The 25,334-nt window shown below is 28.5% G+C and overlaps 2 protein-coding genes across 7 annotated transcripts in view; both read right to left on the bottom strand.

Annotated features, from left to right (window-relative positions):
- Nucleotides 1-6,345: 6,345 nt before the first annotated feature.
- Nucleotides 6,346-25,334, bottom strand: part of LOC122532271 (ras-specific guanine nucleotide-releasing factor 1-like) — a 151,036-nt gene continuing 132,047 nt past the window's right edge. For 4 of the 6 annotated variants that reach the window (XM_043660883.1, XM_043660885.1, XM_043660882.1 and 1 more), the window contains 7 exons: nucleotides 24,201-24,328; nucleotides 17,585-17,605; nucleotides 10,935-11,310; nucleotides 10,701-10,798; nucleotides 10,037-10,319; nucleotides 9,565-9,762; nucleotides 6,346-8,286 (listed from right to left, as the gene is read on the bottom strand). In XM_043660883.1, coding sequence (XP_043516818.1) covers nucleotides 8,062-8,286; nucleotides 9,565-9,762; nucleotides 10,037-10,319; nucleotides 10,701-10,798; nucleotides 10,935-11,310; nucleotides 17,585-17,605; nucleotides 24,201-24,328 — 1,329 coding nt within the window. In that variant the 3' untranslated portion in view covers nucleotides 6,346-8,061. Of the gene's footprint in view, nucleotides 8,287-9,564; nucleotides 9,763-10,036; nucleotides 10,320-10,700; nucleotides 10,799-10,930; nucleotides 11,311-17,584; nucleotides 17,606-24,200; nucleotides 24,329-25,334 lie in introns of those variants that run through there. The other 2 variants (XM_043660884.1, XM_043660886.1) reach the window with 2 other exon arrangements.
- Nucleotides 19,647-21,916, bottom strand: LOC122532272 (leucine-rich repeat-containing protein 71-like). The gene is made up of 7 exons (XM_043660889.1): nucleotides 21,696-21,916; nucleotides 21,456-21,635; nucleotides 21,108-21,185; nucleotides 20,940-21,015; nucleotides 20,729-20,837; nucleotides 20,420-20,487; nucleotides 19,647-20,331 (listed from the first exon to the last, which is right to left on the bottom strand). The coding sequence occupies exons 1-7, from the start codon at nucleotides 21,788-21,790 to the stop codon at nucleotides 20,164-20,166; spliced, it is 774 nt and encodes a 257-aa protein (XP_043516824.1). The 5' UTR covers nucleotides 21,791-21,916; the 3' UTR covers nucleotides 19,647-20,163.

The following is a 25,334-nucleotide window of genomic DNA, read 5'->3' as shown; positions in this document are numbered from 1 at the left end:
TCTATATACACGTGCTAAAAATCGCTTTCGCAGATCTACGAATGCTGTGAAATGTAATAACGGTGCGATAAAATGATAGCTTATTGTTTGTACTGATTTGTTAGTATTTTGTAATGCCAGCTTTCTTTTGTAAAACTTCATTTATTCACTTACACGTTGATTTGTACAGTTTTCTAATTTTTTTGTGAGAAAAATTACATTTTTGAATAATCTTTAATTTTAACTGTTAGATTGATTTCCTTCTGCATAAACACATGTATGTAGCTAATTCGCTCCAGACATTTTTCATTATATTAGAGTCTGGTGACTTGACAGGCCTGATATATTTTTTTAACAAAAGTAATTTTGAGTACATTTACCTGCAGAAATATCCAATTTTTCTTCGTCATATGAGCAACGTACTCTTCCAATTGCTTGTCAATTAAATCTATGTATCTCTGAGTTTAATAATCTAAATAAAATTTATATTAGTCATGCCGTGGTATTCAACTCTGATCCACACTATTGCACTTCCACCTCTTATTTGCCTGCTTCAAATATATTATCCTTTCTTCAAATCATGATATTAAAAAACCATCTGAGCCGTCTAAATTAAATTCCTTTTTAATTAAATTATTATCACTTGCTTTCATTGTCTCTTCGAATGAACATGAATTTTTGTAAACTCCACACACTTTGCTTTGTACTCGACTGTTAAGTTGAGGCTTTAATTTTTGATATTTTAAATGTTTACACTGTTGTAGTACACACTGAATATTCCTTTAATTCGTCTTCATACTTACAATTAGTGTTTTAGAAATTTCCACTGTTGTTCTTTTTTAGAATTCGATGAACACAAAGACTCGTTTCTTACGTTTTGTTACTGCAGGAAATCGTCCAGTTGTTTTCTTTTTCTCATAATTGTCAGGATTTTTTAATAAATTACCAACTACTTTATGACTTCTATTAAAAAGTTTTACGATTTTTGGTTCAGATTATTTTTCAGAATGCAATAACAGAATTCTGTCAATTTCACTTTCATTTCATTTTTATAATCTTTTTCTTTGCCCATTCTTTGAATAAATTACAAAATAATATACTATAAAATTTTAGAATCTCTTCTGCTTTAGTTAACAATTCGATAACAATTAATAAGAAATTTAAGACGCACAAACATTTCAAGCGACTATCATTTTGTTACACCGTTTTTACATTCTGTTTAGATTTCTTTCTATAGCATTCACAAATCTGCGAAAGCGATTTTTAGTATGTATACATAGAAAATCATGTACAATATATAATATATAGTGTTCAAAATATACCTACTTTTGAGATGAAATCGTTCAGTGGGCTATTATTTTGTTGCGGACTATAACTTTATCAATTTCCATTCATGCCTGACATGCGAAACTGTACCAAAGACAATGAAAAATTGTAAAAAAATTGTAATTTCGTAAGAAAATAACATACAACGACTCAATTGATCTCATTTTAGAACGTGAAGCTTGTAATTCAACAGTCGTGATTTCGTTTAAAAATGATTATCTTTAAAAATGATGTTAGATTATTTAGCGACTGGCAAAATGAGGATACTTCTTTCTTGAAAATTGTCAAAATTCATGCATAAATATTAAAGAATTGCGATCACTGTTGTGGTTTTGAAAATTAAAGTTTTTTTCTACCGTACGATTTTTTTCTTCCATTCTGTAGAATTTTGAATATCAGAGACAATATCAACGACAAAAATTCAAAAATTCTTAACATTTTGTTATTTATTTCCAACATTGTTTAAAATACTGGCAAAAAAGTCGCCTACTTACCATCTATCTTCCATTTCTCACCACCTACAGTTACTTCCAAAAGTATTCGAAAACTATCTAAAGTTGACTATAAAGTGCTGTATCAGGGTAATCACGAAGGAATCGCGTAAACTCTTTTTTCTTATGAAACGTTTATTTATTGCTCTTCAAAATTATGTATCATCATTTTCATATATATTCATATACAGTACTATAACATAAATAAGTTCAAATCATATTCGATTATCGCGTGACAAAAGTATTCGGACATTTATGAAAAAAACTGTTTCTGTACATCTTGAATGAAGTAAATGCAATATTAATATTTAGTTGAATGCCCCTTTTGCTGAATCGCGTATTTCAGTCTTTCGGCATATTCGAAATTTTTTTTCTTTTTTTTTTTAAATATTCTAAGCTGATAGAATTCCATTCTTCTGTTAATCTTATCATCAATTCTGTCTTACTGCGGATTCGGATTTTGCGAATTTTCTCGAATCAAGTTCATCCCACAGATTTTCTATGGAGTTCAGATCTGGTGATTGCGGTGCGGCAAAACTTTCGAGCAGTTGTATAACAAATATTCTTGGACAATCCGTGCCTTATGCTTAGGATCGTTGTCCTGATAAAACTTGAAAGTTTCACGAATTCCCAAATTGTCCGCAGATTTGAGTAAATTGTTTCGTAAAATACTTATATATTTATTTTTATCCATGATGCCATCGATAAAAACTCCAACGCTTGAAATGCAACCCTACACAATCACATTTCCTCCACAGTGTTTAACAGTTCGATTCAAATGTTTTGTTAGTAACTGCTCATTTTTTTTTTATGCCACATCATTTTTCTCCCATCACTTCCGAAGACATTAAATTTACTTTGGTCTTCAAATATAAATTCGCCCATTGTATCGATGAGTGTTAAGTACTCTACGTACTGTATTTGTATGTATCTTTTTATGTGTACGTTCGAACAAGTGCGATGTTAACTGTGGAGCACTAATTTCAGGATTTCTTTTCAATTTTTCTAATAATTCATCGCTCTTCTCTTTCATTCAGTGCGCGTTACGATTTTCTTTCCTGTACCTCTTAACAATATCTGCGACTGTACTTGTTTTCATGCATAATAAATTTGCAATTTCACGATACGTTAAACGTTTTTTTCTCTATGAAATGTGACTAACTGACGTTTATCAAAATTAGTATTTCTTCCTCTACGTCCCAATACTAACACTTGGTGTTTACGCTTTCGTTGAAAGTGTCAAAGTGACGCGTAACCGAAACATTGTTCAATCACGTACAAAACAAGCTTGACAATGAGGAGATCCGCGTATACAAATTCCAGGTGTTCGAATACTTTTGTCACGCAAAAATTGAACATGATTTTGACTTACTTATATTACAGTAATATATATGAATGTAAATTAAAATGATAATACATAATTTTAAAGAGCAATAAATGAATTTCATAAGAAAAAGGAGTTTACGCAATTCCTAATTAACTTTGATACAGCACTTTAAAGACAAACTTTAAGTAGTATCCGCATACTTTCAACTCTAACTTCCCACGCGGGTTAGATGTGGTTGGAACCAAAATAACAATGTACAATAGATTAGGATAATTTAATTTTAAAATCATGGGATCTGATCTCTTTGAGTACTCTTAGTTCGTTTTTTTTTTTTTAATATTTTTACATTATATAGCGGATGGAAAAATAAGGATACTTTTATTGAAAATTGTAAAAATTTAAACTCTCGAAAATTTGAAAATTTTAATCTTCAAGATCACAATGGTGATCATAATTTTCGTGAAAGAACGATGCTTGTTTTTCCACTCGCTACATGATATACAATCATTTTGAAGAAAATGGCCTTACGGAATTGTAGTTTTCGCGCTTTAAAATGAGTAGATCGTTATATTATCCTTTCTTACGAAATTATATCAATTTAAATTATCGATAATTTTTCATTGTTATTGGTATAGTTATATTAATCACTATATATTAACTTGCACGAATATTTTTGCTTTAATGTTTCTTTTTTTCCTCTCATTATTTTATTCGAAATCTGTTTAAATATAATTCCCTTTTGATATGAGTCTTTAGAATTTGAATCTCTAATCTTAAAAATGTCATACATGCATACAGATTTTTAAGATATACATGTATATGTTTGTACATTTTTTTTTTTTTTTTTAAAGCCATATCAATACATGTTGATGATAATAATAATAAACACGTGATGATAATAAAATTAATAACGAGGTTGGAGTTTTGTATACTTTATTTGTATCTCATAAAAGTATTTTGCGTTTAGAATATTCGATTGTTTTTAGTTGAATTAATTTTAATGTTAAGAAAAGATTATTGGTTAAATATATTTATTAAATTGATGTATATGAATTGTCGTTTTTTAAAGGCGTATATTGAGTATATATTTTCATTTAATTCACATTCGGTATATTAAGTAAAAGTTTTCGGTAATTTAAGCGTAAAGAAAATATAACTTTATGAATGAAACAATCGTAGATCTATCTACGCGTATTTTTATAAGTGTAAAACTTTGACTTTCACAATATTCAATTTGTTTTTCTGAAAAATGTATTCACATACATTTAAAGAGAGTATGTAATAGTATTTTTTCTTCCGAAAATTTTGCAAATTCAAACGTCTTTATAGATACAGAAAAAAAATTTTTTTCATAACTAAATCTATCAAGATTGAATTCTTCTCTTTCCAAGGATCTTTTCAAATTTTTCAATTTTTCATCATGTGTACAAATACTTTCTACATTCATTGCAGTCATTTATTTATATTTTTCAATATTGTTCCTGTAATAAATTTTGAATGTATTTTTATAAATATAAACACTATATGATGATTTATAGAATTATGATGATTGACAATTATGGTAGTTAATCAATGATAAATAGTAAATTTAAACTTTATATGCTCCAATTTATACGTAATATTTAATCTCTACTTTAAGATTTGTTAAGGATATTAACAATTGTTAAAGTAATTCATTTCTAATGATGTATTGATAAAATGCAATGCCAAAGCAATGAGCAGATAAAATAAAATTCTCAAAATAAAGTTAATATGCCAATTTTAGAAATTCATAATTGGTATATTTAACCAAAATTTGAATGTTTAGTTAGAATATCTTACAAATAATCTGCTACAACTAATTTATTGATTAATAATTAACTAACATATTAATGATTCAAAAAGACATTTCAATATAAATGTACTTTTATTGTTAAATGTATTTATTTATTAAACCAAATAAAATACAAAAGAAAAAATACAGTATTTTGCTATATGACTGTAGCTACCGAGTTAGATAGAATGATTCACCAATCGTTGAATACATTACCAACTATTCTGATACAACTTCCTTTTTATATCTAAGACTATAGCTATTTTCATAAGCGATCGCCGGATCTTCAATAACCCTACCGACGAAACTAACGCTTCAAATTATTAAAAAGAAGGGCAAAGGGACACAAATTTATAGATATTGCAATTGAAGGCTGTGACAATAAGCGTAAATGGAGATTTACAGAGACTAGAGTTGCAAGGTACGCTTGATGATAATATGTTAATCATAATGTGCAGGGATTGGAGCCACAGGATCTGCTGAGGGCGTCGCTTTTACCGACACCATGGGGACCGGCTCTCAGAATCCGATATTGTCGGATATTCCAAGGTCAGGCTACGGTCTCGGACACTACGAAGCGTTTCATCAAGGCAGCATACACACAGCAGAGCGAACTGGCGCTCGTTGTTTCGATCCCAAGTTTCCAGGATCTCGATAACGTACTCGCGCCGCCGCAGTGTTAGCAGGCTGATACTTGTGTATCTTTTCCATCTCGTCGACTCGAACGCTTCGAAAATATTTTAACCACGACAACGGTCTTCGAAGACTCGTGTGCCAATGTTGGGACACAAGATCGCGAATTCCTCGTCGATCACTGAGATACACTTGTTGACTCGAAATTCGCCAGGGACTCTTCGAGAACTTGACAAGTCGGCTCCGTTCAATTAGTTTTAATGGAATGTATCGAATAAACTGGACAAACTGCCTTCCGCTCACGAAATGATCACTCATTCTGTGGAAAGTGGCATCAAAAATCTTTTCCTGGTCCAGTTTTTTGCAAGAACACGAATATATAGTGCTCAGCCACCGTTGACATCCGACCCATGATCTACCGATGTGTTGATGAAATGCAATGATGAAACAATTAGCAGACAAAATGAAATTTTTCTAAAATGTAATTATACGAATATAAAGTTTATATATTAATTTTTGAAATTCATAATTGATTTAACCTCTTGAGTGTTTAATATAAATATTTAATGTACATAAATGCAATGTAAATATTTAATGTAAATTTAATCTAAATCTTCGATAATTCTAAGTATTCAAGAAGTTAAAATACTCGCTGCAACGTTGAACGAAATATATAAAAAGAAAAAAACAAAAAATGAAAAATTGCATTTATGTATTTTATTATAGTATTTATTTCATTTAACTTCATCGTAGATGAATACATATTTGTTCTCATATAATTTATAAATTTCAGAGTGAGTAATCTTGCGTATTTGTCATTAACGAAAATATTAACGTTAAAGTCTCATACATGGTTCAAGTAAATCGCGCAGCTTATAGTCTATTTACTTTCAACATTTATTTACATACACTTTCAACAACATTTTTGAGCGATATATTTCGTATACATAGTGAAAAGCATAACTGTACTAATAAGAATGAAAAAATTGTCGATAATTCAAGTTGATATAACTTTGTAAAAACAGGACGTACGACAATCCACTTGATCTCAGCTTTTACTTTGATCGTTACTTTGATTCTTTTTTACAAAGTTATGTCAATAAATTATCGATAATTTTTCATTGTCATTTGTACAATTATGCTTTTCATTGTATGTACAATAACTAAATACATATTATTCTTTCGTCATAGATATATTTATACAATGTAAATGTATCATCTGAATCATCGATAGAGAATGATTAGCTCAAAAAGTAGTCATTGAAAAATAGCTCGTTTCGATGTCCACGTCTGCGGAAAATGTGTTAAAACATGTGTCACATTTATACGCCAGGTTTTACCATATTTCAATATATAACGGGTTATAAGTTAATAAATTATACATAAAAATATATAATGTATCATTTTCTGAAATTTTATTCCACTATTCTATTTCATTCTAATTCCATTTCAGGAAATGATACATTGAATAAAAAGCAATTTAAATGTTCGAATGTAATCAATATTGAAAATCAATGCATAAACTTAAATTTTACTTCTTTTTTTTCTCCAAACAAACAGGTGGCAAATCTTTTGATTCTCTTTCTAAAATAAATTAACCCTCAAATTATCTTGTAATCAAGTCACGCTCGTGGTTAAAAGAGAAAATATGGGATTTGAATTCGAAATTTAATTTCTTTACATTGAAGATTAATAAGTACAAATATATATAAAATTTCAATATTTATTATCTGATAATTAATGGCTGTTACTATCGACGAAAAAAAAAAAATACAATAAAAGAACGAAAACAGAATTGCAAGGCAACGAGTTAACACGTTCGAGACTAGTTTTAATTGATTTTGCAGCAATCTCTGGAGAAATAAATTTTTCTATTTTTTTTATTTTTTGAAATCGATAAATTCTGAAGCGCTTATAGTAGAACAGGCCTGAGCAACTTCTTTCCTGCCATTGTTTCACGATTCCTGTCATTAGTCTTCCAGTTTCTTCACTAATCTAATCCGTGTACAAGACGTGAGTCTTACTCATTATCAGATGAATATGGGGATGACTCATTAGGAGGGCAATAGAGATGGTATGATTGACGGGCTACCAGTAGGTCTGTTCTAAATGAGGAAAACAACTGAAAAAAAAAAAAATAGGAAAAGAAATCAAGATGAAAAAAAACAAAAAAAAAACAATAAACTTAATCGTTTACAAAGTGTAAATATGAAATTTGAAACATTTTTACGTTGATTCTGTACGCAGACCTGTTGATAATGAGCCATTCCCATCACACCCATTTGATTCTACATCTGGCGTATGTAACAATTATCTATATACAATGTAGCCTTTACGGACTGGCCTAATGACTTAGAATTAGTCACGAAGCAACAGCGGTGAAGTAATTGCTCAGGCAACTTGATTTGCAAAATAGCTGAAAGATAAGACAAATATAAATTACGTATTGATAATTGAAGTAACTTAATATTAATTGTAACTGAAGTAGATACTTAAATTTGTTTTTTAGATTTGTGGTCGACGGAAGATGTCAGATGAAGTAAGCTTGAACTATTTAGCTTGGATGATCTTGGTTCGATTTCCAAGGACATGCGATATAAATTATCGTCGTCGATCTGCAACGATGGATCCAACAGATAATTCATAATCCTCGCTATCGGTTCGATGTTGTACGATCCTTGCTGGAATTGACGTATTTCTTGAATCACGTGGGCAATCTGGAAATAAATTGAAAAATTTGAAATTTCAACGAGTGAAATGTTAAATTGAATTTATTGAAGTGTTGAGCCGTCTTGAATTATCCAGAAATAAGAGTGAATCTTTGCTAAAGTACGAATTTTTATATGAGATCATATTAAACAAATATAATAATATCATAATATTTAATATTATTATTTATATTTATTTACATTTATTATTTAACATTTATTTAATATTAAATAAATTTATTAAAAAAGTAATCTTGGTAGAAAATTGTTGTTTTACGTACGAAATAATATAAAAAGCACTATATTTTGGATATTTTATATATTTTTTTGTATAATGTGCATTCTATCCAATATTATATTTTAAAATTTCCTATAAGAGTCTAAGAACAATCTAATTATTAAATGAAAAATTCCAATTTTTTGAGAAGCTGCAGTTTGATATTTAAGGTATTTAAGATACCACTGTAAATGTTCAATATATCAATGTAAAACTATCACAAATGTGAATTACGATAAATGTTTAATGATAAATGTTTTATTAATATATAATAACTCCTATTTGGCATTGCTGTAAATATTAAACTACTTTTCCTTGTGTCAAAATTTCATTTCGTTATAAAAAAATGCAATAAAAAATTCTTATTGATTTATAAAAAGAAATATATTATCTAAAATGTATGATTTTTTCAATATTATTACATAATTATTTATAAATTATTTATAAAATCAATTTTTGGTGAAAATAAGTTTCCTATTGCTAACCGTAATTGTATTTGTAGTAATTAAAATTTTTGAAAATCCATGTTATACTAAGACATACATTATCTATTTGTAGCTTAACAGAATTTTTTTATTTCACGAACTCTTTGCAGAAATAGTAGTTAACAACTGAAATCAGGTTTTGAAACTAGTAAATGAGTCTGCCATTTTGTAACATTTGGAATTGTTAATTTAGTAATTATATACGAAAAAAACATTAGTTCATGATGTTTTATAGAAACTTCATAGACTTACAATGATACATTTTTAGAAACTAAAATAATTTTCAATAACTACATAAATAACAGTTTGTAGTATTTTTACTTTATTTATAGTATTAAAAATTAGTGTTATACTTTAGTTGATAGTTCCACTATTAAGAAACTGGCTCCAATTACGAATTCATTCATTCGTTTCTAATTCATTGAATCGTAATATTTTATTTGTTTTTTTGTATTAATTCTTACAATAACGACTATCTTTATTTTTAACATAATATTATACCACAAAGAGAAAGAAATTGTTTACCATCCTCATTTTGGAAAAGTTCAAAAGGCCGTCTTCGGTCGTAGTTGGGGTACCCTCTTCTATGAAAGAAAGATCAGATAGATACATTCCTATATAAGGGATACAAGGTGGATCGCATCGACGTAAAGCTTCCCTCAGATTTTTGAAACGTCCATCTGACGACACGATATTTTGCAGTTTTTCCATCATTTGAATCGTCTATGAATGAAACAAACGAAACAGTTTGTTATTGGATTTATTATTTTTCACTAACATTCGCAATACTGGCACGATAATTTATTAATTCTGCAGAAATCCATGATCATTTTTTTGTCTTTTCTTTTTTTTTTTTGTATAATAATTAATATTTTCAATTGTGAAATATTATTCCAAAGGATATAAATAAACAAAAAAAACACGAGTAAATTAAATTGACCCAGTATGGTTATTCAAGAACTAAATTTAGTGTATGGCTATTTATATTTTTATTTACCGCTTTTGGAACTTTGTCCCAGGTCTTTTTCAATCTGAAAACACTGCTGTTCGAGAAAGCTGCACAAATCTGTAATATCCCGTTGTAATTGTGTAAATTTTTGTTGCAATCTGCGATTGTAACCCATTTCTCGATCATTGCAACTCTCGCTGGCACACTCTTCCGTCTAACAATTTCGGAAGCAACCAATTGTGACACTTCGTTGAATCTTTTCGTCAGTAGCGAAATGTTGGGAGCGCGTGTAGCTTTGTCAGTTTTTAACCATGCCTGTCCAAGAAACTCTCTGCGCAAAAATACGCGTTAAACATTATAGAAACTTCAGCATTTGTATATCATTGAATACTAGTGAAACGAGCTTTATCTCCTTTACTCTAATTCATTTTTATCTTTTCAATTTATTAAATTTATTTTTTAATTTCTAAATTAAATAAAAAAATTTAAAGTAAATTTAACTCATTTAGTTCATTATAATTTTATATCGAATTATATTATATTAAATTATATTTGTAACTGAATTAAATCCTAATGCAATAATTTCAGTAATAAATTAAATTTAGTTTTCACAGCTGTGTTTTAAAACAACAGAGATTTATATAATCTACAATTTATGTAATAATTAATCTTTTCATGATGAATTAATTAACATTAATTTTTGCTAACTTACTTGCTCGAAAGAGCCATAAAAATCTTGTGATCCAAATACGTCATCTGTTCTGCAATTTCAAGTGGCGAGAGCGTTTCAATAGTTTGCTTAATTTTCATCTGAAATCGTGTTTATATTTTTACTCAGAATAGTAAAATTTCTCAATTAATATTAATGGAAAAAGTGCAAAAATCACAGCGTTCAATTGGATTATCCGTTATTTGTTTAATATTTATTCTGCATATACATACGTACAGTAGGAGGAGCCAATAGAATTCTCAGTTCTTCTTCGTTATTCTCCAGTTGTTCCTTCGAGATCAATCGAAGAAGTTGGCTCACGGCTTTGTGTTCAGCGGGAAGGAGATTAGGCCAGTGAATGATATCTTCGAGGAACTTGATTGTTAAATTTTTCAACCTCTGATCAGACTCGAAGTCTTGAGGATGTTTTGAGATCCAATGCCTCAAAACTTTTAAGACTCGCATCATGGTTGCGGTTGACATAACCGATTCCTTCCATCTGCTTTTGTCACAAGAGCCGCTGCGATTATCCTTATCAGTGTTCTTGTCTGGCGGGTTGCTTGACGCAGATGTTGCAATTGCAAATGCAGTTGCAGCCGTTGATGTACTGCTCCTAGATGCATTTAACGAAACATTAATCCTTTCTTTCTTTAATTCGATCTTATGCAATCTCATTCGTGTTATATCCACTTGTGCGATGATTATTCCTTTGAATAATTACGAACAGTTTTGGTTATTATGCAAATTTTTTGTTTAGCGTGCATATTTATGATACAATGTTGGCCAAAAGTTTGAGCGTACTTTTGTGGCATTTGTATTTTATATTTGGTTTAATATTTACTATTTTATAGTATTTTAAAAAGCACTTTATAAAATATTAATTTACAATATTGTAATACTATGAATAATATAATTATATTATAAATGTAAAATGAAAACTAATATAAAGAAAAATGTGATAATAAATGAAAATAATAATAAAAGAAAAATGTGATAATAAATGTTATAATAATATATAGTATTATAATATGATAATACTGCGATAATATCATATTTATATAATAATGTAATAATAATGTCATAATAAGTAAATGAGAACTATGCCAATAAATTTTAATAATAGTAGTAATTTATAATATTAAATTATTATAATATTTATTATTAATTTATCATGATATTGATTTATAATATTATCAATTAATGTTTTATAATTACTATTTAATATTCAATATATAAAATTAATTTTTTGACGATATTACACGGCGATAAGCATTTCTTGTACACAACATATATGTATACTAAAATATTCTGGACACAAAAATCACTATTGATATTGAAAGTACATATCGATATTAAAAACTCTGTAATTTTTAATGAAACATATAATGCACAAAACGTGTACCTAATCTTTTGGCCGGTGCGCAGCATGTAAAAATTAATATACTGTTCAATATATTATTTTTTGTATGATTCGAATAAATAATTTAAAATATATCATCAAAACATATCATAAATTAAGACATAAATAAACTATGACTATTAATTATTGTTAATCATGATATTGTTTATTTGAATCTATAAAAGTTTGTTTTTCCACCATATTTTTGATTAAATATAATTCCAGAATTATATATCGTAATTTGAATTGAAGATTTTCATTTCAAGAAAAAGCCATGCACATATTTTTTTGTTTAAAATTTATAGTAGAATATTTTGGTCGATATTATATGATTAATTTTTACAAACGCAGTTAACTCTCATTGATTTTTATAATAACATGATAGTCAATAAAATTTTTAAATACGATGAAATATCATTTTTACAATAATTTAGTAATCAAATGTGAATTTAATAATTAAAATGAAAAGAATAGCTTTCTATTTTTTATTCTTTGTTTATATTTTAATTCTTAAACATAGTAGACGATAGTGAACATCCAATTTTAAAAAATACACATATTTCTGTTTTTATTATCTACAAACTACTCAGCACATCACAAGAAAAAAAAAATTCTAAATTATATTTTTTCTACTGATCATTCGAAATATGCTGAATTTTACAATTTGAAGAATTTTTTAAATAAATTTTATCTTGCAACATTGACATATTTTTATATTATTAAATTATTGTATATAAACTAATTATTTCTCTGAAAATAGTTTAAATGATAAACTATAAGAATAGACACAGAATTTCAATGTTACATATTAAATTCTACAAATAAAAGTAGTAAGTTTTTAATAACAGATATTTGATAAATTTTCAATATTATTAATGCAGAGTGTTTTATGTAATATTTCGTACATTTTTTTTAACTGTTTGCGACAATATAATAGAAATCTATATTTAACAAATTTCAAGTATTTAAAGAAGGATTTTGAATATTTTGTAGATACTAATTCAGTTATCAATGAAAATTATATTCTGAAATTTTGAAAAAATTACAATATTTTTCATATTTATTCACATAAATAAATTGAAAGAAAAAATCACGAAACTGCATATGCAGTTAATTATACAACCAAAAGATTTTTTATTATTATTATTAGACGGAATTATACTATGTGTATTTTTATACATTTATAGGAAGCTTCAAAATGCATGCAAAATTACAGAGAATACATATGATATAATAAAATATATAAGATATCTAAATTATGATGCTTTTAATACTATCAATAGTTTACAAATGCAAATATTTGAAAATATTCAAAAACAGTCAAATTTTTTGTTTTTATAAATTATACTGAAATTGCTGATTTCATTTTTTTACATATTTTAAATAAACGTAATTTGAGTATTTTATATCTCAAATGTTATATGTTATATGTTTTTAGTCATTTTAAGGTATTTGTGGTTCAATCGAAAACTTTCTGCCAATATTTGGCATGTAAAACAATTTTCTATGTTTTTAATTAAATTCTCAAAAATATAAATTGGCATAAAAATTTGTAAACTTCAATTAGAGTAAATTTTTGTTGTTGTATATATACATATGATATTTTATACTGTGTGTATGTATGTGTGTGTGTGTGTGTGTGTGTATATGTATATATATATATATATATATATATATACAGTACACATATATATACATATTTATATATTGTATACTTGTATACTGTATATATACATATGATAATTTTATGCATATAGATTTTCATAATATTATATTTCCGATTTATTGGGATGTCCGGAAAGTTCGTGTCAATTTTTAAGGAAAATTTAAGTGCAAAATTTTTATGTATCGATATTTATTTATTTAATTATGTATCGATGTTTATTTATTATTATTTATTATTCACCATTTTGTTCTACAGCCTTTCTCCATCTTTTATGCAACTTGAAGATTCCATCATAATGTCCATTCATAGTATCAAGATTCCACAACTTCTCAGATTCCTCGATGAAAAATTTCTCAAGCTTTATGTCAACCAAAAAAATTTTTGCCACTAAAGTACAGTGTTCAATATGCAGTGGTGAGTATGGCGGGTCCTAGTCAAGTTTCAACAATTTTTGTCGGGTAGTCAAAGAGACATGAAATCTGGCATTATCCTGATAGAACACGACGCCCTTCCTACTAACTAATTCCAGACGCTTTTCCTGAATCTAATTCGTCCAATTGCAAGCAGTACTTATCTGAATTTATCGACTAGTCGTTTGGTAGAAACTGATAATACAGGATTCTTTTCCAATCCCACTAGACACAGAGCATGACTTTTTTCGGATGAAAACTGGCTTTTTTTTCACCCGTTACTAATTGCTTCAAAAACGGTGCGTTTTCATTACGTTTGTAGAGCAAGTCACAGATGGAGATGTGATTCATTAAATTTTTCTCGGTTAATTGTGCGAAACTCATACATTGTAACAATTTACGTAACCAAGTTTCACTAAATGTTCGGTGGTTTTTAATATTTTTAGTATCTCTGCTAATTTACGTGTTATATTCCATCAGTGTCTTGATTTGGTCATCATCAGTGATGGAACTGAAAGTTCTTGGTACCACTTGCGAACAATTCTTTCAGCTAAAGCACTTTCTCTGTAAACAGCACATATCTTATTTGTTGCTGTGTAATATTTTTGCTTTTTCGGTAATAGAAAGCATTAAATATCTAAAATGTACTATGTTTTCTTCCATCTTCAAAAGGGTACAAAAACTGTCACACATCAATTTATTTCAAGCAATTTCTTTGATATATTTAGATATGTTCCAATACCATCTAGTGAAAATCGGCACGAACTTTCTGGACAATCCAATATTTAGACATAATCAATATTTTAGAAATAGTGTTATTTTAATTAATTAAAATTAAAATTAATTAAGGTCTGTAAAGTGTCCAAAATCCCTCTTTTTCTGTTTCAAATATTTAATATCTAACAAATGAATTCTTCTGATTGACCGTACACATTTCCATTAGTTTCAAAATTAATTTCAAATTTTACCAGTATGATCATGATAGTCATGCCTCAATTTGGAAGTTCTTCCAAGCGTATTTTCGTGAGCTGCTACACATTAATAATTTTTTATTAAAGATTTTCGATATTCATAATAGTTGATCGATTATGCATAAACGATATGGCAAGTCCATTTTGGACTTTGTGCAAATATTGAATCGGAAAAACAATTTACATGATACTTTTATCGTTGAAAATGTGGTTCATGTCGAAAAATTTACTACATTTAATATCCTATCCAATTTTTCAAACATTTTGCAATCATGTAATAAACAAATGTTTTAAGTGAACTCTGTGTATAATACGGTGGAAGAAAATTTATGTAAAAAACTTTTTCTATTAAAAAAAGTCACGTTAAACTTGAGTTTACTATGAAAATAAAATATTTTTTAAATTTTTATTCACATTATATGTTTAAGCAAATAGTTTACGCAAAACGTAAGTATATTTCAACTATTATTATACTTTAAGCAAATAAATTTGACAAATTTTTTAACAAGTTAACAAATTTGTTTTTCATTACATCGTTAGAAATAGCTAAAATATAAATAAATTGTATATTATGTAAAACACTCTGTTGAGTAATAAAATATCAGTAAATCAATGAGCCTATTGCGAATGATTTTCTTAACTTAAAAATCTTGCGCCTTGCTATTTAGTTTATTAATAACGAATGATGTAATAGCTGTGTCCAGTTGCTAATTATGATCGTGGTGAACAGTATTATACCACGATCAATATCAATAAAGACAAAAAGTATAAACTATTTCTATTTCGTTCAGCTCGCCATGATGCACAATAATTCATAACAATAAAAATAGGTATAAAATAGATATAATATGGTATAATAAATATAGTATAGTACTACTAGAAAGCTACTACTAGCTATAGTACTACTAGAAATAAATATGGTATGGTAGCAAAATGTTTAGGAAATTGCTTTGTATATTACAAAATGTCAATATAATTTTAAATATATATTATTTTCTTTTAAAACAGAAAAACAAAAAATGTGTAATTATAAAGATTTAAGAAACCAATATGTGATTAAAGTACAGAGTATTAGGTTTAATGAAGAGAATGATTCTGTGTCTAAGGAAAATATAAAATATAAAATATAAGAAATATAAAGTAAAATTTGCATAAAAGTTGTATTCTATATTTATCTTTTTATATGTTTTTCAAACTTATCTCTACTTTTATATTTAATTTTACGAAATGATTCAAAATATATTATTTTTTTAAATATGGTTTCAAATATTTTTGTAATTTGATATATATATTCAACACAAATATTTATTTTATTCTTCTTATTATTATAGTTTTATAACTATTTTTTTACCATGTGTCAAGATTACTCATTACTATCATGTTGTATCATTACTATCTTATTTTATTTTCTATATATTTATTCAGTTCGTATCAGTTTCGTATGTACTTTCATCCCTCATTGAAGAAGCTGCAGATTTATATGAAAAATAAAATAAACCAGTGAAAAATGTGTCACTGGATATATTTATTTATCCAGATTATTACAAATGACCAAAAAAATAAATTTTGAATACGTCTCAATTATACTTGAATGGCTAATTCTAAATTATATAATATAAGAATAAATAATTGAGAAGATTATTATATGTAAGAAATTAAACCAAAAATGTAAGAAAATAAAACAAATTTTCAATAAAACGCTTCATTCCCGAAAAAATAAATTAAATATTTACATATGAATTCAGTAGCGGACCAGTTATTAACAGAACATATTCAACGTTCATGTTCTTAAAAACAAAGCCTTTGACGAAAAGATATTGTCTTGAATTTATTTTTCGCACATAAAATATTCTCTTGTCGATTATTCGTTCCGATAGTTAATTAACCAAATTCAAATATGTATATAATATTGATAAATCTTTAAATTCGATTTTTTGAAAAATGAAGACTTAAATGAAAAAATATTATTCTTTCTCGATTGTACCATGAAAATTTAGACACCTCACATAAAATCTCGTTTTTAAGATATAGAATATATTTATAATAAATTAAATCTAAGATTCCCAAAATTTTGTTCATTACTCAGAGTAATAGAGAATTTGTAAAAAAAAATTAGACAAAAGTTATAACTCTCTGAAATAGGACTAATATAAGAAATTTGTCTATCTTACAGTTTATATTATAAATTATCAAAATTCTAATTATTTGTAAATTTTAGATCAAATTATATAAAAATTGATATATTATTTATACGCAACAAGTTCAGTTTTTAATAAATGTCTTTAATAAGAATATAATGCAAATTGCAAAATTTCCCAATGTGCTATATGAACGCAAGCAATTAAATAAGACCATGAGACAGATAAGTTGAACGAATTTTGCCATGCGCTAAGTAAAATGAAAAATAGTAGTGTTTCAGAAGCAGAAACGATGACACTTACCAGACATGTACAGGTCCAACGCTATATGTGACATAAAATATCGTTTAAAACAATGTATGAAATATAATATGCATTATATGCATTAAAACAATCAATATATTATCTTGAATTGAAAAATTATTCTCATGAGATATTTGTAAAAGAATGTTTGTATATTCGAGACAGCAGACAAACGCATACGAAATAAGCACTTTGATTTATAGATAGAAATTACATTGCGATTTACATTGCTATTGGGAGTCACATTATGTTATTTAAAAACAAATAAGAAAAAAATGAAGTCCAATAGAAGAATCGAAAGTACGTTTCAAACATCGATTATTTTTACCGCACTAAATCGCAACATATATGTATTTGTTAAAAAGTGTATAGATTTAAATTATATCACTGATAAATAGAATTATCTAATTACATCATAGATCTAAAACTTAGATCTAAAATTTTGGAATTTCGACATATAATTTCGTTTCGTAAAGACAAACGGTACATAAATGAAAAACATTATTGAATTTAATAACTATAAATCATTCGTAAATCATTCCTCGTTACTATTAACATTCATATTATAAAAAAGGTGCACACTGTAGAAACATTTTGTATTATTGATATTAGTTGCAGCAATTTCTTAAAGTTTTCAATATTTTTTATTTGTCTGTAACAAGGAATATTCGTTAATTCAGTTTCGTTAAATTTAATACAGTTAAGATTATTATTTATGTTGATTTATTAAATAAAATAAATGGCAGAATAAAAGTACATCTAGATATTTTACAAAGTCATTGATTAAATATACATAAGTCCTGAAGAAACAATTATGCAAAGTAGCTTTGTGATTATGATAGAATTGGAATGATTCTACATGCAAAAATTAATCGAAAAGAAAGAATTGCAACTAAAATATCATAAAATAAATATTAGTCATATCATATATTAATCATATATTAATAAATATTTCTTGTTACAAATAACTAAAAAAAATATATATATATATATATATATATATATATATATATATATATATATATATATATATATATATATATATTTTTTTATTTTTTTTTTTTTTTTTTTTTTACGTGGAGGAAATCTTCAAAAGACACCCGGCTCCCTTGAGGGAGAGAGTCGGGTAGTGTCGGATTTTTACCGACTAAAACCTCCACGGTGGCCCTACATTTTACGTTCTGTGACGCGCCGGGATTCTTTAGTGGATTTCGCGGCAAGGCTCTCCAACAAGCCTTTGCCTCTCGGCTCATTTTTCCTACCACGGTACCAGGGGCCACTCCCGGTGTCGTTCCTCCTCAGGGTTGTAATTCGAAAATGTCGGACCCTCCCCGACATTTCGCAACCCCAAGGGTAAAACACGTTTTTGTAGAGAGGGGAGCTCCACTCCTCTCCTCTTCATTCCACGTTTCTCTTTATTCCTCTGTCTACTTGGGCCAAAGCCCTGTAGGTGCTGCAAGGTCTTCAGTCTTTTCTGCTTCAATATCCTTTATAACCTTACTTGAATTTTATAACCATCAACCTACATGTGTGTCTATTGTAAACGCACCCATATAAGTTCCGCTGCACCATGTGTAGGTATGAATGTTTCCTACGATACCGTTCTACAAAGGATTAACTCCGTAAAAGTTTTATTTTTGCAAGTAATCTGATACAGAAGGTATTCACGATCGAACAAGATTCTCTGGTAAAGTTCCGCGTTCGATAGATCCGGCAATACAAGATGGTTGCGATAAGGTTGTCATGACACAGACGAGGTATATGAATAGACATTACATCTTACGGACTTTCTTGGCCCGTGACCTGAAGTACCGACGTACTAAAAAATCACTGGTTTTTTAGCGCACTCTATGTTAAACAACGGCGAGTTGAGGAACTAGTAAATGCGCCAGCAATATGATTTGCGACCCATTACAATGTTAAATTTTCAATACCGAAAAGTAAAGCTCGTCTGTGATTATACCAAGTTTAATCGTATCTCCAGATTCTGAGATCTGAGATCTGTCTTTTATTTTATACGAATATATATAATTTTATACACCTGTATAAAATTTTCAAAATAAATTACTCGTCATATTCAGAATGTAAAGGAAATCTCTACCTAGATTTCTCTTTTTATTGTCAATTAATTAATAAAACACTCGCAGATTATTCGTCGATATTTTAATTATGCGAGAGATGAACTAAAACCACGCCGAAGGATTTCGCTTTCTTGCGAGACAAATTCTCGATAAGCATCGTTTTCCAAACGTTCTCCACTTTGCCTTTGACGCAAAAGTTCGTCGAATCTATTCCAGTTTCTGTTACCTTGTTTTTCAATGTCACCTCCCTTGAAAAATAGGCTTGTAGCAACGAAAGAAGTTAATTTTAAGCTTAATTTACTTTATTACTTTATTACCTCGATGAGAACGTACAAAAGACCTTTGCCCCTGTCTCCAAGTAACATATAATTCTGATAATACAGGCAATTTATCATTTCTTGTGAAATATCGTTCGTTAAACGATTGACTAAATAGAAAATATGTTATTTCAGATTTCTAGTTGCCGGACTGCGGATTTCTGTGCGTTTACGCGAAATTTTAAATAATAAATATAAATAACATGTTAATAAATTGAGAGTGGTATTCACAGCTCAAATCTAAGTATTGCAGTTCTAAATTTCCAATTGCCATCATCTTTCCATTCATTGGGAAGCTCTCTTTTTTATGAGGATGACACATTTCATATCCTAGTATCGTTTTGATTTTCTGTGAATATAAAATACTGAAAATAATTTTATATAATCCAGAGTAGGATATTGAAATTAAAAAAATTTGTTAATAAATCAGTCTTTGCCTGCATGGATTCCGAATCTTGAATTGCGTATCCTTCTACCTTCATTTTGTTTGAGATTTCTTGAAGATCTACAGGTATATTTTATTCTATCAAGTTGCAATAAGTTGTAACAACTACTTGAACTCACCATTAAGACAATCGAATAATTTGAATTTTGTATGAGAGAATATTTTATATATCTTATAAACTCTAACCTATCTTATAAATATTAAACTAGTTAATGAAAATATAAAATATAGATCTTAAACTACTGAATAAAAATATCAACAGGCTCTACTAGCATTTATGATTTAAACAAGCTGTAGGTACATTTCTTAGATTGTCTTATGAGGTTTTGACGTGTTCGAGATTTCCCATTCTTTCTCAATGATTCCTCGTTTATACTCTTGTCGATTTCTTCATTCTTCTTCTTCTCCATCTAGTTTTTATTTTCTTTTAATAATTCACTGTTCCTTTTTTTTTTTCTTTATGTTCTTTTATCAATCGAACGAAACCGAATTTTCGATAAATTTCTGATTACCCATTCCTCCATCAATGCTAGTTCAGCGAACTTTCTACGGCGCACTTCAACAATTTCCTCGTGCCTCAAGGTAATTCTAATTTTTACGAGTTAATATTAACGTCGATTAACTTTACATATCCTACAGATATCTATTTACGTAGAATTAATTCGAGTAATTTGCAATACATTTTAAGCTCCTGTAATATTAAACACGCGCCCTCGTCGCATATCCTATTCCCAAGTAAAACCAGACACCTTAAAGATCTACAAATGTAAAAAGAGAACGTTAAGCTAGATCGACGTGTTAAAAAAATAACTGGTTCTATTTGAAAAAAAATTATTAATTCATTTGCATTAAATTATTAGTTTCCTCTCCAATTAAAACAAGTCCCACTTGAAACATTTTTCAATATGGGTAATAGTTTCAAAAATATTCTAAAGAGTAGTAATATAATTAATTAATAATAAGTAGTAGTAAATATTCTAAAAGTAATTAAAGAAAAATAAAATTAAATAAAATTAAAATTGACTGACCTGTTCGTTCGAAGCATTTCTCCTATATGACCAGCGCCATCCTTCGTTATATGATTATTCGCCAAGTTTAAAATAATTAATTTAGGACTGTTGGGTGGGTCACGGTATCGTAATTCATGCGCAATTTTCTTCACACCGTCGTCGCTTATTTTACAGAGTCTCAGTGACAAGTACTTCAAACTAAGTTCGATTGTCTATTAAAAATCAATCTTACACGCGCGAATCTGACAAGTTATTCACCTTCCTCCAGGTGAGCAGAGCAAATGATAATTTTCCTGCGCGTTTGGATTCACGTCTAAATTCAAATCTTGCACACACTTGATATTCGTTATCATCTCCGCAATTTGCACAATGCCGAATGCATTTATATTACAATTTGGCAGCCTATTGAAATATTTGGATCACTTCTTTATCTTCAGATATCTTACCAATTGTTCAATTACTTTTACTTTGATTTCTAATTATTTAATTTACTTCAACACTGTGACGGTGTTATATTTTCGCATGGTGAAATTCAGTGCGTCTAACAAACAGATGGATATCTCACGGCGTGTAACATAACCGAAACATAAACGAAAATGATTTCAATTGCTGGATTTTCATGCGTAAATTTATATTTGCGTAAATATACGTGGATTATTAATTAGAAAGAAATTTTCGTTTTAAATGATACTTATCTCTGCTCTCAACTTTTACCGGGTTCACGAGCTTTTTATTCGAGTAAGTTAAATGAATGACTGGAGATCCATCGCCCTCGATTCTTAAAATAAAAGTTTATATTATTATTTAAATAAAAGTTAAAATAAAAGTTTATTATTCAGATCAGTAAACTGTGGATATTATATATATATATATATATATATATATATATATATATATATATATATATATATATATATATATTTTTTTATTTATNCATAACTTTGCCAGCGTGTTATAGAAGCAAAAGTAAGAAAAAAATGTTATATGAACATATGCTCTTAAATGTTTTATTAAGGAGTTATAACTAATAATAGAAAATGATAATGAACTGGCATTTCGTCGACACAACGTAGGAACGTATTATGAATATCTATTTGTGTTTACATAAACTCCTTTGTTTTCTTGCTGAATTTGTTGATATCGTCATTGATTTTTGCTGAGCTAATAATGTTTAGTATCTCACTTTTTACCGGATAGATTAATGGCACAGTCCTTTTTAGATTTCTTAGAAAACGAATTTGAGACGGAAGTAGCCGGAGATATTCCATTATTATTTCGACAAAACTTATGGATTCAATTAGGCGGTTGTCCAATACATTATGCAGTACCAGTACGGCAATAGATAAATGACCATTATTCACAACGATGGATAGGTCGAGGAGAACCAATTTCATGGCCTCCAAGATCACCAGATATCATGTGAATGGTTGTAAAAGCTAAAGTTTATGAAGCACAAATTAACACTCGTGAGTTAGTACAGAGGATTAATGACGCATTTTCTGCGATTAGAGAAAATGAAGAAGACATTAATAATGCGATAGAGTCAATTTTTGTTAGATCCTGTATTCGTAATACGAACGTCATTTTGAAATGTTATTACATTAAGAAGGTCTACTATTATTTTGTTTAGTTTAGTTGGATTTAGTTTTGTTAGTAAACACAAAGCTTCAATGAGATTATGTGAGTTTCATGATGTAACATTGATGATACGTTCATACGCTGTGTTGACGAAACGCCAGTTCATGATCATTTTGTGTTATTAGTTATAACTTCTTAAAACATTTAAGAGCGTATATTCATATAACATCTTTTTCTTACTTTTGCTTGTAGAACACGCTGGAAAAGTTATGCCAGAAAAAACTGGGACACCCTGTATGTGTATATATATATATATATATATATATATATATATATATATATATATATATATATATATTGGTTCTAATTATTCAAAATATTTCTACGTTCATTCTTTGCACATCTTAATATTAACTGTCATTAAAAACAATTGAATAATTTTACACGAATCTTACAATTAGTGTTTCAGTTGTGCTCACATATAGAGATAAAAGAAGCTACATTAGAGTAAAATAGAAAAGTATTAGAGACATAGTATAGTCGTTAATTAGAGATATTATGTTTCGTAATAAAAATAAACTTTCCAATTGTCATGGTTGTAATATTGTATAAATAATAAAGACTAGTATTTATCAAACGAGGATAGAAGAATATGAATATCTTCTACAATCGTCTACAAAAATAAGAAATATAAGGAAGATTTTCATAGACAGAAGAGAACACGTAAGAATATCGAGACAAAGCACTCATGCGTAAGAAAGTGAAAAATATCACAAATTATTACAATCAAACATTCAGTAGCGATATTGTGAAACGAAATAGAAATAATTTTCTTGTCCTTTTCCTTTCTTCTGTTTTAAAATACAAAACGTTTGTACAGAATCAGTATTCTTAATCATATTCGAGGTATGCGTATTCGATTAGAAGATTCATCATTAATATTATGATATCGACCAGTTTTTTTATCAATATATTTTACTGCTACTGTCCTTCAAAATTACATTACTATTTTCTTCCAACAGATTACTATAATTATATTTTGATCGTATTTCATAAAAGACGATGATATATCACATAATCCTCGGGAAATGAAAAATTTCAGATTGAACACGTGCATTTTTTTTAATGACATGTACAATGTGCGGATATTAGACATTTAAACACGTCAGGAATACTCGAACGAACCTTCGATGGCTCTGGCGAGAACTGGTAATCACAACTCCAGCTTTGCTGGAGACCTGTTCGTACTGAAAATTGTTTTGTTGGAAAGACAATTGGTTCTCTTGAATCGATCGCCTGCTCGTCCAATAATTCTGTAAAAGGGAAATGAATTATTTAATATTTTATTTATATTTTAATTAGTGATATTATATTATATGCGATATATTAAATATGTAATGATATTATATGTGGGGTGAGGAAATCTGGAAAATTGCTTGGAACTTCTTCCTGCCCAAGAGCAAGGTGCCTTCTACACGTTCGAGACAATTATTATAGCGAAAGCCGCCCAAGTTTGGGACTTAAAATATTAGCGTATGGTTGCGTGTATGTGTGTGTGTGCGCGCGTGCGTGGACGAAGGTTTCGAGAATACATATCCTAAAGCTGGCAGAACTGGCTAAATAGCGGCTCTTGAGCCCTTGCCCAATTTTCCTAATCGCTAGCGCTACCCTCTCCACTGTAGCGATCTCTTCACTACATCGATTTCACCACACTGAAATTTCCTCGCCGTGCATGAGCCTCACTTTCTCATTGTCTCGTTGTTGATTTCCCTAGGAAATGGAGAAATCAGTGGAATGGAGGGAATAATGCTAACGATCAGGAAAGTAAGAGGTGAGGGAGCAGCTACTTAGCCAACTCTGCTAGAGAGTAGCGAAACAGAAAATGAAGCTCGAGAGAGTAGCGAGTCGTCAGAGTACAGATCTAGAGAGTAGCTAGTCGCAAGAGAATAGTAAATAGTCAGGAAATTATATAGCGAGTAACTTTTATGAGAGCGTATAGATCTAGAAAGTATTATAACGAGTAGTGAGTTGTGATAGCGTCCAGTGAGAGATTAATATCTTTTGTTATCACTATATTGGGACTTTTCAATATTTTTTAATTCCTATATTAATAAACTTTATGTTTACTTTAAACCACGTATGGTTTGATATTATTTTTATCTATAAAATTGGGGACTTGTCTGGGATTTAACCAATACAACCTACATACATACAGTGGGTATAAAAAGTATTTGTACAGTGACTAATCACGACTAAAATGCTGAATAATAATATTTATTGGACAATATTTTTTAAACAAACATGGTACATCTATTCTCC

This window comes from Frieseomelitta varia, unplaced genomic scaffold, assembly GCF_011392965.1.
Source record: "Frieseomelitta varia isolate USP_RPSP 00005682 unplaced genomic scaffold, Fvar_1.2 scaffold_446, whole genome shotgun sequence".
NCBI classification, from domain to species: Eukaryota; Metazoa; Arthropoda; class Insecta; order Hymenoptera; family Apidae; genus Frieseomelitta; species Frieseomelitta varia.
The sequence above is the reverse complement of the archived record's forward strand: the minus strand, read 5'-3'. Positions and strand labels throughout refer to the sequence as shown.

What these genes read in the sequence shown, in the direction of transcription:
- LOC122532272 (XM_043660889.1), bottom strand. Translation starts at nt 21,790, where the DNA reads ATGATAACGAATATCAAGTGTGTGCAAGATTTGAATTTAGACGTGAAT. An exon ending in CTCTGCTCACCTGGAGGAAG is followed by an intron (nt 21,636 to 21,695) that starts GTGAATAACTTG and finishes AATCGAACTTAG; the next exon opens with TTTGAAGTACTTGTCACTGA. An exon ending in CATAAGACAATCTAAGAAAT is followed by an intron (nt 20,488 to 20,728) that starts GTACCTACAGCT and finishes ATATACCTGTAG; the next exon opens with ATCTTCAAGAAATCTCAAAC.